General features: G+C 47.7%; 1 protein-coding gene across 2 annotated transcripts in view; it reads left to right on the top strand.

The window, feature by feature from the left end:
- Positions 1–16,726, top strand: part of IGSF5 (immunoglobulin superfamily member 5) — a 544,054-nt gene that overhangs the window by 204,735 nt on the left and 322,593 nt on the right. The window contains exon 3 of one of the 2 annotated variants that reach the window (XM_069636051.1): positions 9,891–10,205. The exons of the other annotated variant lie outside the window; for it this stretch is intronic. Within the exon in view, the coding sequence (XP_069492152.1) occupies positions 9,891–10,205 (315 nt within the window). The remainder of the gene's footprint in view (positions 1–9,890; positions 10,206–16,726) is intronic. 2 annotated transcript variants of the gene reach the window in all.

The following is a 16,726-nucleotide window of genomic DNA, read 5'->3' as shown; positions in this document are numbered from 1 at the left end:
GGTGGCTAGGGTCAGTGGGGCCCCCTGCAGGGACCCCCGCACCAGCAGGTAACGGCCCTCTGGGTCTTTCAGCGTGGCTTCATTCTCGAAGCCCACATGCTTCGCTACTAGGATGGCAACCCCTCTCTTTTTGCACTTGTGGGATGCACTATGAACCTCGCCAATTCGCCCTCCCCGCATTTTGGGCACCTTCCCCCGTGGCCAGTGAGTCTCCTGCACGAAGAGAAAATCCAGGTGTGCCCTTCTAAATTCCCTACAGACCAGCGACCTCTTGGTGGGGGTATTTAAGCCACGAACATTAAGTGAGCCCACCCCCAGGGCGGGCAGCCCGTCAGCCATGGTCTCTATGTTCCTCTCTCTGGGTCAACTTCATCCCTGCGCTCTTCCCCGCATGCTCCGTTGTATCAACTCTGTGTTCCCCTTTTCCCCCCGCCCCCTCTCCCCGGGTGGGCCTAAGACAAAACCCCAACTGCCCCCCTTCCCCGAACCGTAACTGAACTTCCCCAACTCCCGTGGTCCCCTCCACCCCCCACCCCGGCGTCCAGCCAAGTAGTTCAGCCATCGCTGGCTTTTGGCCGTACCACCAGCCTGCCCACCTCGGCCAGGCAATCTGCACTAGAAGCTCATCTCCTTGAGCCCCCTAATATCCCCCGCGGCTGTGACCCCTCTGCGAACCCCACCTACTTGCAGGTCGTAGGGACGTTGATAGTAGTGAACCCTCTGAATCTGCGTCCCTCCAACCAGGGCACACCAGGGTGCCCCCGTGCTCAGTCCTCAGAGTCGTTACGTTCTCCGTCCTTTGATGGGGAGGGGGTGTTCATTTTCCTAAATTTCCTCGCGCCGGTGCGCTTTCTCCTCTCGCCGGACGGTCCAGGGCCACCGGGTCTCCCGTGCTCCGGCCCCGATGGCCCCTCCGGGGGTTCGGGTCCACTGTATATTCTTGTATGGCTCCCCTTATGTCCTCTTCCATGATCAGGGTCCATCTTTGGCCCATGTATTCGAAAGTCAGGGAGAAAGGGTAGCCCCATCTGTAGCGCACTCCCTTTTCCTTAAGCACCTGTGTAAGAGGGCGGCACATCCTACGCCTGGCCAGCGTGTAGGCGGCGAGGTCTTGGTATATGGAGACTTGGGCGTTGTTATAGGTGATTTCCCTAGCCTTTCTGGCCTCCTCCAACACCTTCGTCTTCTCCGAGTAGTAGTGGAACCGGACCAGAATCGACCGGGGGGCCCCGGCCCTGCCCCCCGCCCTGTGCACCCTGTTGAATGTTAGCTCGGTTGTCATTTCCTCCGCGAACAAGAGGGTGATGATGTCTCGTACTGCTCGGGTGACGTCCCTCTCCGTTTCCCCCTCCATTTCGGGCACCCCAAAGATTCTGAGGTTGTTCCTCCTCTCCCTGTTTTCGAAATCATCCATCTGCCGGGCCCTTTCCTCGTCCCTCTTCTCCAGGGCCTCCAGCCTCATGCTATATTGTACGTCTTGAACTGCTGTGGAGGATTGGTTGGATTTGACCTGTATCAGCCTGTCCTCAATCTTATCCACCCTCTGGTCCATTTTTTCAAATTTCTGGGCAATGTCGGAGCGCATGTCCCTAATTTCCTGTAAGATCGAGGCGAAGCCCCTTTCCATTGCCGCCGAGGAGGGGGTAGCGTCCCCAGATTGGGCCATGGTCCCTTCGCGGTTTAAGCCTTTGTCACCTCTTACAACCTCCTGAAAGCGGTATCTCTGTAAGGCTTCCCTCCAGCTCATGTGGTTCTTTCCTGTGTCCTGTCGTCCGGATCCCCGCGGCCCCGGTGGGGGGGGGGCGGGGGGTCCCCTGCTGGCCAGTCCTTCCTTACTTGGGTTGTGCACTCCTCAGATGTCCCGAACGGGGTGACACAGTCCGGGGGGGTGGGCACACGCCCCATCTGTTCCCAGGCAGGGGCTTCACACCCTTTTCGAGCGCCTCGTGGCCATCTGGGGCCTCCTCTGGTCTCCTTGAGGAGGGGAGGTGGTGGTTCAAGGGGGCCCAACCTTCCAGTCCAAGGGGGCCCTTCCCGCAGAGCCAGGGGGGAAGGGACATTGTGGCTCACGCCGCGGGTCTTGGGGGGGCACCTCTGGGCGGGCACACGCCGCTCACCCGTGGGGGGGCGAGTCCCAGGCCTACCGGGGCTCCCCAACTCTGCTGCGCTGGGCTCTGGCGGGCCGCGAGCGCCCGCGATGATGACTCCCGGGGGGGGGACCGCCCCGCTCCTTCCTCACACTCCCGGGGGGGACTCCGAGTCCCCGGGGGCGCCGCTCCAGGCCCCCGGATGCCGCCTCCTCCGCTGCCCTGGGCTCCGGCGGGCCGTGAACGCCCGCGATGATGTCCCCGGGGGGGGGCGCCCCGCTCCCTCCCCTCACTCCCGGGGGTGGGCGGACGCCGAGTCCCCGGGGGTGCCCCTCCAGGCCCCTGGATGCTGCCTCCTCGCCGCGCTATGCTCTGGTTCGGGCCGCAGGGGGAGGGGTGGAGAGGACTGTCCCCCGGACCCCGACCGGGTCGCTCCCCGCACTCCGAGAGGGGGAGTTATTGAAGGGGGGAGTGAGGGCTAGTCGGGCAGGGGTGCCGTGTGCGCCCGGGGAAAGACCACCTCACTCGCAGTCCCGAGGCCGTTCCAGTCCTGCTGCGTCACCTGCCCAGGCATCGCGGGTTGCGAACTCCGGCTCCCCGGGGAGCTAAAGCTCCGCTCTTTCGCTCGTTGGGGGGACGGGGGGCGCCGAGTCGGTCTCTCAAGCTAAACTTGTGGGGGAGTCTAGCGGGGGGGCTCAATCCTCTCGGATTCCTGGGCTTCGGCGGGAGCTGTGCACTCAGGCAGCCATTGCCTGTGCGCCCCCTGGTGGCCTCCCCAGTGACTATCAATGTAAGTATCTTAAGGTCTGCCATGGCCTGTACCAGTTCCGTTCCTCCTCCCCCAGGTGCAGTCTGACTTTGAATTCCAATCCAATCTGTATAGGCTCGCATCCCATTCTAAATTCCCTTTCCCCAACATCACACCCCCAACTGTTGCCAAGCTCCATCCCTGGATCTCAGGCTCCCCCGCATCTAGCTCTTTCTGGCTCTCGCCTGTACTCGAAGCTCCGCAGGTTGAGGCCACCCTAGTGGCCAACCTACTACTACTACAACTATAATTCGGGGGGTAGGGTGCTTTCGCCCTGCCGCTCCTATGTCACTTCGGGTTAACTACACATTGCTATACAATTTGCACATATGTACACGCTACTATATTCCAGTACTTCAAGTCTGTTACAATCAGCGGTATTTTATCAGAATATCAGCCTCCTACAACCGCGTCCATTGTTCTTAATCTTCATCTAGGCACGCCTGGGGTGCTCACTCGACGCCTTAACAGTATGCATACCGTATCCCAGTCACTTATCGTGTCCCTCTTGGGTCTCTGCCGTGTCTCGTTCCAGGCAGCCCTGCAGATCCAGCCACGTCGTTGCTTCTTCCGGGGTGTCAAAAAAATACATTTTGCTCTTTTGCACCACCTTCACTTTCGCGGGGTACAGAAGCATATATTTTATAACAGCCGCGCGCAGCCTTCTTTTGATTGCCAGATAGCTGTACCATTGCCTCTGGACCAACATAGTGTAGTGCAGATATGCCGTGATGGTGCTCGAGGCCCTTTCGATTGTTCCACCTTTTCGGAAGTACTCCAGTATTTTCTCGCGGTCTTTGTAGTTCAATATTTTGGCTATTATCGCCCGGGGAGTGGCTCCTGGTCTCGGCTTCCTCATAAGGGCTCTATGTGCACGCTCCACTGCGAATCCCTGCGAGAGTTTGCCAGCCCCAATTCCTTGTAGGAGTAGGTTCTCGATGTAGTCTGTCGGGTCCTGTCCCTCCTTGCCCTCCGGCAAGCCCACCATGCGAATATTGTTCCTCCTCGCTCTCCCTTCTGCTTCCTCCACTCGAGACTCCAAGTTAGCTACCTGTTGTTTGAGTACATGAATCTCCTTTGCGTTATTGCTGGTGTCCATGTTGGTTTTCACTGCACCTTCCAGGCTGCTTGTTCGTTCCGCCAGTTCCCTGACATCTTGCCTCAGCAGGGAGACTTCTATGCCCACTGGGTCTATTTTAGCCTCCAGGGAATTGCGCAGGTCTGACATCGCAATCCCCCAAGAGTCTTTCAGCTCCGTGATGGCCTCTAAAATCTGATGGTTATCAGCCACTGTGGTGCCCTCCGCTGGTGCCATCGAGCCTTTGGCCGCGATGGCCGCAATTGAATTTTGCGTTTTGGCAAAAATATCCATTGTGGATTGCTTATTCTTGTTCTTGCTCACGGCCCCTCGCGCTGACATTCTGCGGCCTCCATTGGGCCTCACTGTCTCGATTCAGTGTCCGCGTGCCTCCCCAACCATCTTTTCCACCCTTATCAGCTATTGTAGTACTCTTCAAGCAGTTGCACCGTCCGCCGCCTCTCACCGCGGCTTTCTTCTCATCGATGCAGAGCAAACCCTTCATATGTCTATCGTGGCGTGGCCTATCTGTTTGCACCCCCGCTGCCCCCCGGCTCTTGCCTTCCGGGTCAGCACGCAAGCCAACATGACACAAGGCTTACCGCCGCAGGGGTTTTGCTCCGTCTCCACCTCGCCATCATCATTCTTTCCCCGCGGCTGCCGTCTCTATTCTGCCGCTCCGGGTGCTTCAGTTTCGTTTCCTTTGTTATCGGCCATCTTGTGTGACAATGTACCGTGCAGCCGCCGTTGTTTGCCGAGCAATTCCTCCAGAATTCCACACACAATTCACTCGGTCTTTATACAGTGAGCAGAACACACGTTCCCATGCATGTATAGTCAATCCTGGAACCAGTAGTGCGTTTTTGTAGGTAGTTTTCACTGATCATATTGTAAGAGGATTCAATTCAACACTACAGCTAAGTCAACGCCTAGTCTATAATACTGAATGAAAACCCTTATTTATATATCTTTATGTCCAGTTCATGCGTTCTGGATGACTACCCCTATATAACACCCCTCTCTTGGAATCCCCCTGACCCCACTGAGCCAAGAAGTAGTTCTGTTTTGCAAGTTAAAAGGTTTATTTGATAATTTAAACAATAGATATATATATGTCACCTTATAATAAATTAATAATTGAATATCACACTTAATCTGATATGATAAAGATTAACAACGGAGAATAATAATAAAAATAATAATTAGGCTTTTATATAGCGCTACAAACCCTCAGGTATCTGAGCGCTGCTTATTATTACCCACGGTGTGTGGTGCTCATTTATCGACCTCGGAAGGATGAAAGGCTGAGTTTGGCCCCGCCGGGATAACAGGCTCTGCACGGGTGTCAAAGCGGGCGCTCTACTCGCTGTGCCACTTGACCGGCTGGCACTAACACGCTTCTCTATAATCAATAAGGAGTTGACATGAAATGGATAAGGTAGCAGAGTGGTAAATAGGTACAGAAGTATAATGTGGTAGAGAATGCTTTACAGGGTTCAAGGAAATGCAAGGTTGAATGAATGAAATGCAGTATAGAAAATACTCAATATGATTTCAACAAAACAATGTAATCACTTTTCTCTGGCAATCCCCTCCCCCCCTTGATACAATGCAAGGAAATGGAAGGAAGCACACAGTTCTCCGAAATGCGATCAACTGTAATTCAGTTCACCCCAGCAAGCTTAGACTACAGAAGTTTGAAAACACAGGCCCAAATTGCTTTGATATGTGCTGGCAATGAATTAAAAAAATATGCTAAAATGCTTTTAATTCCCTTTCAGAGGTTCAGGGTGAATGGTATCTAGTTAATATTAGCTCAGGCTCACTCTTGCAATGATTCAGGAATGATTAGCAGGTTAAACGAATTTCTGGCAAATGGAAGGCAAGCAGCAGCTGTTTTTACACGAGGAGAAATTTGCAAATCGCGGTAAAATTCGCGGATGCGTGTTCCGCGATTGCGGTAAAACTATAGGGGGTGGGAATGCGGTTCTAGGTTCGTAGGAAAGCCACGATTCTAAGCTTTCAGATGAAAGTTATTGCAAGTCTCTAAGACAAACGGTCGCGGAGATATGAGCGATTTTGTGAAGGTCGTATTTCAGATTTGAAATTTTAAAAGCTCAAAATGACAAGTGACAGATTTTGCAGCTAGAATGACAGGTGACAGATTTGGAGCTATCAGGCAGTTCTACTTAGGTTAAATAGATTGAATTAGATGAATTTAAACTAAGAGCTTTGGTTTGGTACAGTTTGGCGGTACTCACAAGAGATTTTAAACAGGAAGGCGGCTTTGTCACGATCTGGTCAACAGGTCTGGACTTCGGACGGTCTCTGGGCACAGCGTCTGGTCTCTGGAACTGCTCACAGCATCGGGGTCAGCACTCTGGATACAATGGCCTGGTCTCTGCTAGGCACCGGTTCTCTGGGTCGGGTCCTGCCTTCTCTTTGGATATTTCTGTCACCGGGTTCTTGCAAAAGTTCTTGGCAAAATTCAGACGGCGTCAGCCGGCTGTCTGAAGAGTTCAGTTGCAAAAATATTTTGAGGCCTGCTGACAAATACTCTTGCTGGCAGTGGCCTTTCTGGTTAAGGTTCTGAAGTCTCTGTTTATCTTGGAGTCTAAGTGTTGGCTCTTTGAAATTTGATGGAGGTAAGTATGGATTTTTCCGGCAGCGCTTCCAGCGGCAGATGGAATTGAAGGTCCCTATCTGTCCTGACTGTCTGCTTTTATGTGTTTTTAAAATGGGTGTGTGTGTTGGTCATAACTAAACTTGCCCCTCTCCCTTGTCATTGGTCAAATTTCCATTCCTCACTTGATTGGGGAAGGAACTGTGAGTCAGAGTGATGTCATTTTATGGCTTGCAGATAGGACACTCCCCTGTCAGATTGCACATATTCTATATTTGATAACAAAAGACATATTTCACAGTTACACAGTTGTTTGAAATTACATATACATGGTGTGGCTGAATTTAGCCATGTCTCTGTCCAAATCTGCTGTTTCTAAGAGCTTGCATTCAGAAATGGCACATAATTGACTTTTTAACTGATTTTTCAATTTCTGACATTGACCCAACTTTACATACATGTGCGCAGGGAGTATGGACATTAACTGATTAAGTTTCAGATTTTTAACATGCATACATTTAGAGTAATATCCACTTTTCCGCTAACACCCCCCTGAACATACCACCGGTTCTAAAAACCTCTTAAACTGTGGGCAGAAAAATCACAAGAATTATGGTATCATTTATAAAATTTTCACATGTCCACACCATGAGTTATTCATCTTTTTCTAAACAATATTCTGGCTACAAAGGGGTGTGGTTTCCCAGGTCACATGGTGGAAATACTGGTTTATCCAGTTCTGCCAAGCCAGCTTGCTCTCACAGGCAGTGCCCCTCCCAGCTTCTGCCAAGAGGAAGCTACATTTTACGACCGCTGTAATAAAACCTTTGCCTGAGTCAAGACAGGCTTTGTTCAGAGCTCCTGTAGAGCACAGGTAGTTCAATTATCAGATAGATGGCATATCCTTAGTGTGGCCAGCAAAAGGCAGATAGGCCTGGGAACACAGTTGTGACTCAAGTTTCACTCCTGATGGGGGTAGCTGTCAAGCAAAATCAAGTTCCTTAAACCAGACTTTCAGCTAACTGTCATGTTTTTTGTTGCTTTTTAAATTAACTTGCAATTTTACACATGCAGCTAGAATGCTGATTCTAAGTTTAAACTATGACATTTAAACAATTGCAAAGGCATGTGACACCAAACATAGGTCACTCATTTAATCTAAACATTTTCGATTTTAGTGTCTTTAAATCCAGTGCAACTTAAACTGCTGACTCCATAGCAGTTTTGTTATAAGCATTGTTTTGGGCTCTTCATTTCCCAGATTTTGTAAGCACACAAAACCTCATTCTGCCAAATGTCTGCTGGTGTTCAGTGAATATTTTGCACATGTTGCAATGTTTGAAAATAGGCATTTTGAGCCTGCCTTCAGAGAAACACAGGGTGGTTTTAAAACGCCGGCTTTTGGATAGTGGTGAGTACTGGTACTGCACCCATTTTTGGGATTTAAGAAATGAATTCCCCACAATTCTAGGTTGCATTTGGCAATCAGCATTGCCATTCCCAATGGTTTCAGACTACTGTGCGGGTAGTCCAATGGTGATTTTAAAGCGCTTTGAAGCTAACCGGCGCTACTGTTTTTCCTTTGGCAACCCATTTCCCTCATGGCAACCCGGCCTTTCATTCTCGCACTGGTGGGTGGCAAGTGAGGCAACCATTTTGGTGTGCGCACAAACTGCGCAGCTTTCCTGGATTTCGGCGCACATGTGGGTTTTCCGCCATCTTGAATTTTCTAAGCCCACAGCACCAAATGTTGTGGCATGATAACTTAAACGTGGGTCAGGACACCCAACAATATGTCGGTTCCTCCAGAGCTGCTCAGGAAGCACGTTCTACTCCATGGCTGCCCAAGCCACGCCCCTATGATATAATCTAACTTAACCTCAACTACATCAACTAGTGAGGCATGTTTAGAAGGCGAGAACAAACTGGCCGGGCACCAGTTAAAGAGGTAGTCTGCAATTGCGAATCACGAGTTGTTACTTTTTACAAACTGTTTGATTAGTACCTCGGATCACATTTGGGTAACATGTGCACGGTGGTTGAATAACGTTGATCAAAATGAACAGGTGTGAACTGCAGTAACTCATCAAACTGGCCACATTGCATCACAAAACCTGCCAACTCATTTTCCTGGTGTACACATAGATTTTATTGAAACATTGAACAAAAACAGGTACACGTATAGAATTCGCAGACAACCGCCAAATTGCTTTGAATTGGATCACCTTAACTGTTTCTATCATTATTATTGTATTTTGGGGTCCTAGCTTCCGGAAAGATTTTTACAGAGGGATACAACTTTACAGATGAATAATGGAGCGCTTTTCAGAGGTAACAATAGAACAGATATACAGCGGGTGGTAGGATACAGAGGGGTAAAGAGGACGGCTACAGCTGTACCGGGTGGTGGGGAGGAGAGAGGCTGGCAGCGTCTAGTGAGTCAGGTGGGGTGAGGGGCTTTGTGATGGCCTAGGTGTTGAGGAGGAAAGACTCCTTGAATTGTGAAAGTAGAATAATCCATTTCGGCCAAGACACACATGCCGCAACGCCACTTAGTAACCATCACTGGAAGTTGACCTCCAGTTCAAAGCCACATCAGCAACAGTGCATTGCTGATGTGGCTCTGAACTGGTGGTGAGCTTCCAGTGATGGTTACTAAGTGGTGTTGTGACATACCCACAATGCCTTGCTGATGTGGCGCTCAACTGGAGGTGAACATCCAGTGAGGGCTACTAGGTGGTGCTGTGGCATGTGTATATTGGCTGGGGAGTGAAGGTTGGAGCGCAATCACTTACTACTTTAGGCCCTCTCGGTCATATTGTATGATCTTCTTCACTCTTCCCCAGATTCCTAACCCACTTACACCTCAACCCTGATCCCTTCTGATCGTAAGGTCTCTTCTTGAAGGCCGATTAGCAAGGCAAAACATGTTTTTCTGAGGGCTCCCAGTTTTGCTCAACTATGGTAACGAAGGCAACCATCAGCCATTCAGAGCAGTACGCCCTCATCCTCTGCTGAAGGATCAGGCCACACCAATCAGGGCGGGAAGGAGGGTTTGTGCTGGTTACTCGCCTCCAAACCATTGGTGACAAAGAATAGACAGCCACCAATAAATCACCCTGTCCAACCAAAATACCCATATCCCATCTATACTGCTTTCACCTTTCACACAAGCACTGTGGTGGCAAGCACACATATAGCGCTACAAAGAACTCAAACTTTATAAACAGTAATATAAAGGAAGAAAACAGAAGCTGCTATGTGGTGATTGATGGTGCGCTTGTTTTTTTTTAGGTTGCAGACACTGTTTAGAAGTTACGCAGAAGCCCAGCAACGCAACAGTCCTTCTTGCGTCACCGGCTCGGTTCAACTGCACCGTTCTAGGAGAATGGAAAACCATCATCTGGTTTTTGAACGACGCCCCTGTTGTGACCCTAAGTCCAGCCGGGATAACTGCCCACGACAGCGGCTTTACAGCCATCAACTACACCAGCAACGGTTTATTTACCTCAGAGTTGATCATCACCAGCGTCAGAATCAGTGATACCGGCTGGGTTAAATGCAACTTCTTCACAAATGAATATTTCCACGCGTATCTTTCCGTTCAAGGTGGGTGAACATTTGCACAGTAGCTCCAAAAACATTATGCATTTAGACAATTGTCCAGTTTGGGAATTTCCATAGAACTCAAACGGTGAGCACAGTGAGGCAAGATCATTCCACTGAATGTGCATTATTTTCTGTGGTGTGGAAACTGTGTGCTTTCATCTGCTGTCAATATCTTTTTACCCTTTAGTTTTCCACAATTATTGTTCACCTTCTCCATCCCACCAATATTCTGACCTTACTTGCGGACTCCAGCAGTTCCTTGGTGGAGTGCACAGAGAATTGCTACTTCTTGGTGTTATGTTATGTTGCGTTAAAGATTCTTATACTGTGCACTGTTGGCACCTGCGTGGTTGCTGGGCACTCTGGTGGATTTGTAATACAAAGAGGGCGGGGGTGGTTAGTAGGATTGAGCGGGAAAAAGAGCAAGAGAGCTGTGATGTGCTGTTGGCAGCTTCAGTTCGGATGCACCGTTCACTCACCGTAGGTGGGAAGATAGACAATTCCCCCAACAGTGAATGGGGCCTAATTTCAATGGAGAACCACTTTCAGGGTTCATTGATGCCTAAATGCAGGAATAATAGTAGAGTTCGAGTAATATCCATGTGTATAATTTATTGAGAAGTCCCAGCTGCAGCAAGTTCTTTGAAAGATATTGATACTATTCTAGGCTGTAATAACGGGCACATTTTCTAACCCCAATCCTCGAAAATAAAGTGTAAAAGCAAGGTCTTAGCCATTCACACCGTCCTCTTACAATCCAGTACATTATGCATCCCTTTGTAAACGAGGAAGTAGCATGAAACGGCATGAACATGTTTGTAGTGCTTCAAAGAGTACATGGTGTAATGCCAACATGTATTGTCATGCTATTGTTAAACTAATGGATTCCTGTGAAACCTGTGATTCCACAGGTATACATTTTAAATGCTGCCTCCAACGCCTACTTAACATTTACCAAATGGAGACTAAAAAGTAATAGCAAAGGCGATTTAGCCTGTTTTCATTTTCGACTCCAATTTGTAAATTTGCAATATTTCATGCAGAGGGCCCCAACAGCACGTGTGTACTAACCTTGCTGCAGTACCGACTTGAATGAATGCAGTCACAGCATAACGCTTTCACTATGCAGAATTGTGATGTGTCTAGGGTCATCAGAACTGAGTGCGTCTAAGCGGGTCTGTGGAGAGGGCTGAAACTATGTGTGCAGTAGTCACATCACTTGGGTCAGTCGAAAGTTCAACACAAGACTTGAATTTACTGCACCTACCAGAGGACATAAAAACAGTCAAATCCTAGTTTGAAAATTTGGAACATAAATGCATACGTATATCAAATGGTCTTAATGAATGCCTGAGTGCTTCCACATGCTCACTACCAAACAATGATTTATAAGCACTGCCTCACCACCGCATCCCCCATCCATCCCAGCTGCTTTGCAACCCGTGCACACTACACCCCATGGGTGTGTCTCCCATGGACAGCTCTCTGTTGCTTCCCAGCGTGGTTCGCGCTTCATAGATCATATACGTACATGCATACACATTTGTGCATGTCTGGGGCAGTGTGAGAGCTCCTGAACTGCAGGTTCATACACAATGGTTGCAGACACCAAGCGTTGAGGAGTGCTGCTCAACATTCAGGGTCATAGTGTAAGGTGTAGGCACGATTCTGAGAATTCTCCACGTCACCAGTAACATAGTCAGAACTCTTAAGTTTCTCCCGGGGCCATGCGTGAGAAGGCCCCTGAGTCCGTTTTTTGTCCGTTGAATTGTGGGACTGGTAGTTTTTTCTTTCCCATTGGAATTTTGAGAAACTAGTCCCAGAGTTCCAAACAAAAACAGGGCTGTGTGGCCTTCTCATGCATGTCCACGGGAAACGTGAGAGCTCAGCATAACACGCACATATGTGGCATTAAAACAATATAGGATAAAGTCTGTTCTCTTGCTAACATGAGTTTAAAGCACAGTTTTTTTTAAACATTGATCCAAAGCAGTGAACGCGAGTTTACCGGCTATCCTGCCAGGCTGTACTAAATACGTGATCAACACAGGGCACGACAATGATCAGAGGGAAACGTGAAAAAGAAAAGAAAGAAAATGTGTGGCTATGGGCAGAGACGTGCTAAATAATGAATTGGGCAGAGAGAGAGAGTGGAACACTGCCGGAGCTGGAGGCCCGCCGTTGCTTGCTTTCAGAGAGAGCTGGGCGCCCTCTTAGCATCAGTGAACGCTAGGCCTATGCTTTCATAGGTTGCTGCCGTGGGCGTGTGATAGTAAGGCTCCACGTGATACTGCCAGTGGCAGCACCACAGCTGTGGATTGTAAATGATCCGTTTCAATGAGCTTCTTGGGGCTTTTCAGGGAAGGGGGGCTGCAGCCAAAGACTCTGCAATAATTGCCAAAGCAGGCTGCAGCATCCGTAGGCAGGATTCACCTTTATCCTTAATGCAATCGGCATCCCTGATGATCGGAAGTGGGTTTATTGCCGAACACATTCCGCTCTACATTCAAAGTTAAGTTCCTCTTAAAAGTTGTTCTCAGTAACAACCTTCATTAGTTCAGGGGAGGAATATTTGATATTTAGCTTGCTTAAGAAGGTTGTCATTAAACTACAAAATAATAATATTATTAATAATAATAATCATAATGAAAATGACCTTAATAAGGATAACTAGCTGTTCCCAGACTATGATACTCTATTCTCTCTCTCCCTCTTTCTCCCAACACTATTTTTCTCTCTCTGCCTCCCCTCTGTCTCTCTCTCTCTATCGCTCTGGGCCTGATTCTGAGCTCCATGTAAAATAAGAAATGTGTCATGCCTCGATGGAACGACACTTTTTCGTATTTGTACCATATTCTGTGCCTTATAAAATATAGGCACAGCATGTGGAACAAATAAGAAAAGTGTTGTTCCATCATGATTTGGCACTTTTGATATTTTACATGAAGCTCAGAATCAGGCCCACTGTCTCTTGCGAGTTCACGCTTTGTCTGTGTCTTTTTCTGTGTGGGTGAGAGTTGGGTTGTCAGGTGCGCGTTTGCTAGAGCCACGCAGCTGTAGGTCAAAGTTGCATGAGCAGAGAAAAAACCCAGATATGGTGTGTGATGGAGGGAGTGGGTGGTGTTTTCTTTGCAAAGCCACTATTAACAACATTAAAAAAACTTGAATTTCACTAAAATTGTAAATTGGCTCGTTTTAAAATTTGACAATGTTTACTTCTAATTATAACTTGCAGTGTACATTGCAGTTATAATGACAATATTACTCTTCTGTTACTGGGAAAGCACATTATTAAAACCTAGAATAACGACATTAATTCTTTTCTTATTATCATTCCAGGATGGACAATCAGGTACATCCCATTGTACTCTTTTGAAATACTCTAATGAGAAACTGGAAATAGACAACAATAGCACCAGTGAGGGCTCCATCCTGAACCCCAGAATAACAGCAGATCTTTACACTTGATAAATGTGTCTGTGATAAAATCGGGTTTGTGTTTGAATCACTAAGCAGATAATGCGCAACGGGATTGGTGCTCATTTAATTTTTCAAACCACTCACTCTAACATTAAAGCCTATATTCTGACTCGGACATCCTCAACCTCGGTTGTACATTTGGCTCAAACTTTGAAAAATACAGTAGAGCGTTTAGAATCGCATGACATCAAGGAAATGTAAAATAACGACAAAACGGCTATGCAAGGAGAAGAACTGGAGAGGTTGCTTAACAGAGAAAGAGAAGGAGAGGCCTGACAAGTCTACACAGATGGCTCCAAAAATCCATGCTGGGGGCAAGAGGGAATAGCATAAAGGTACATTATATACTGTTATTAAACACTTGCAAAATGGCGCATATAACAGACAAAACGCTCGTTTGAATGACTGAATGTTGACCATGAAAATAATAGAAAGACAAGGAAAACATGTATTCTCTGATTCATTGAGCGCACCCCAGGCACTGCATAATGGTAGAGGCGCTAGGCAAGATACAACACTAGATATCATTCAATGGACTGAGAGGAATAGAGGTAGACATGTGTGGATACCGGGCCATTCTGAAAAATGGGACGAGCGGCTAAAGGAGGAATAAAGCAGTCCACGATAGATGTTGGCCTACCACTTAGTGAAGATAGAATGAAGCCCATTGTCAGGAAGAAGATGCTTAAGATATGGCCAGAACGATGGAAAAAAAGAGACTAAAGGAAGATATTATTTTGAAATCCAACCATTGTTCTCAGTCAAGAGTTTATGGAATTAAAAATCACACTTGAGTGATTATTCATAATGTGCTTAATACCGAAGAGCTTCAAAGCGCGGACGCGGGACTCAAACCGGCTCTACGTCAGCTCGCTTCCAAGACGCGCACGGTGCCAACGAGCTATGCCACGTGATATTGAACAGGAAACAAACAGGCTATCCAGGACTCAACACTATGCTGGAAAAAAATTGGATGCCATGAGGACAGAACATTTACATATTGGGCCTCATTTTTGAGTCTCCCGGCGCGTAAATAGAGGGTCAAAAGACAGGCGTAACGATTTATGCCTGTCTTAACGCCTCCATTCACGCTCCATGGGGTTGTCATCGTTTTTGAAAGCGGAGGGCGGGGGTAGACTGGGAGTTCCATTTCCACCTCCAGTTTGCCCTCTGCCTTCAAAAACCTGGTTTCACGCCAGCATGAGATGATTTTCATGTTGGTGTAAAACCCATGATTTCACATGGAATATGCCTGTATTTTGCACCAGCAGAAAAGCATGTGGATTCCATACGAAATCATTGTAAATGCCGCCTGCCATGCGTACATGGGAGGTGGGGTTTACTCTATTTGGGCTAAGGAGTGCAAAAGAGAAGTGTAAAGAGGGTTCCGTCACTGATTTAAACTTCTCATTTGCACTGAAATTGACCGCAGGGCACCTGTTTGCACCTAAGTTCAAAAGTAAGCAGCCTTTTTCTGGCCATTTACAATGAGGCCAAAATGAGCCCCATTGTAGGAGGGATAAAAACATGCACCATTATCTCATCGGCTGTAAGCAGCATGAAGAAGGGTGTTAATGCAGATACTTATGGAGCTTGGTGTAAATGTGACTTATGAGATAGATGCCTTAAAGATAGAAGATAAAAAAGCACAAGAAAATAGACAAAACACTACTAATATATATTCAGAATACAGATGAAGAAATATGCATTTAGTGGTGCATTCGCAAGGGGGTGCACAACACCACTTACGACCAAATACTTTCCCAGATTTACCAAGAAGAAGAAGAGCCTCGAGGTTTGGATGTGATGATAAAAAGGCTGTGATACCAGTTATCCTTTTCGTGTTCAGAGTATTTTAACCGGGACTCACTGTAAGAATAGATGTGCACATGCTCAATTTCCAATGAACAGACATCCTACGACTATTATATCTACAGGACAAAGGGGTTTCTGTTATTCAATTGCTCTATTTCTGGGGTGATGTGGATTGAAATGAGCTCTTAGTGTTGAAAGTGATGATGACCTTTTGTCGATCTGCAGTTGAGGAGCGAGTCGAGATCCTGGGTGTGGAAAGGGTGAGAGCAGACTTGACATGATGTTGTTTGCCAGTTTGATGCTCCCAGCTGTCTGTGGTTGAAGGGGATGCTTGTTTTGGATGACTTGCATGGGATGCAGAACTTGGCTCTTTTTTGTTGGGTCAACTAGTTCTTGTAAAAACACTTGAAGGTGTTGTTGGGACATATTGTTGGGTGCACGGAAGTGGAGGGTGAACAAGTGCAGTTCAGCAGACGAGTTTGTTTTTGGAGGACTCGATACTGTGTAACATTTACCTGTGAGGAGGAGTTACTTAATGTGCAGACTAGCGTGATAGTGCTGCGTGCAGAAGTGCAACGCTAACAAGTGCATTTCGGCAGTTCGGTTGGCGGTAAGTGGTGACCGGGCCTTCCAGTGTATCGAAGAAAGAGGGTAACTTGCTTCTTCTCGCCCCCCTGGTTTTGTGACTTTACAGCTTAAATAATATAAGAACTGGACATTTTGCATGGTTCTTCCCCATGATATAATCTACGAAGTGGGCCCAGTAAAACCACTGCAGAGATAAATGATGACTCCTTACTTTGTCAATCGCTGCTGTTAGAAAAAACTACTGTGAACACACATTTGCCATTGAAAATAGTGGTTAACTGCAAGAACACCAAACATGTTGGAATCTGTGTGATTGTTCCATTGCGGAATGGTCCGTGACGGAAATGTCCGCATGGGAAATGTATGCAACACAGAAATGTTCTTACATTTCCCATGTGGACATCCATTAAAAATCACAGAGATTCAAACACACACCCTCACACACACTCTCAATCACACCACCAACACACCCCACCCCCCCTTATTAACCTTTCCTTCTGACGCACTGGGCCTCATTACGACCCAGGCAGTAGGGGGTTAACGGCGCCGGTAGAGCTGCCTGCGCCGTTAACCCCCTACCGCCTCATTACGAGGTCTGCTTGCGGGTCCCGCTAAGAACACCTGGTAAAACGTCCTTA

The sequence above is a fragment of the Ambystoma mexicanum genome, chromosome 7p, assembly GCF_040938575.1.
Source record: "Ambystoma mexicanum isolate Mex_15411 chromosome 7p, UKY_AmexF1_1, whole genome shotgun sequence".
In the NCBI taxonomy this organism is placed as follows: domain Eukaryota; kingdom Metazoa; phylum Chordata; class Amphibia; order Caudata; family Ambystomatidae; genus Ambystoma; species Ambystoma mexicanum.
The sequence above is the reverse complement of the archived record's forward strand: the minus strand, read 5'-3'. Positions and strand labels throughout refer to the sequence as shown.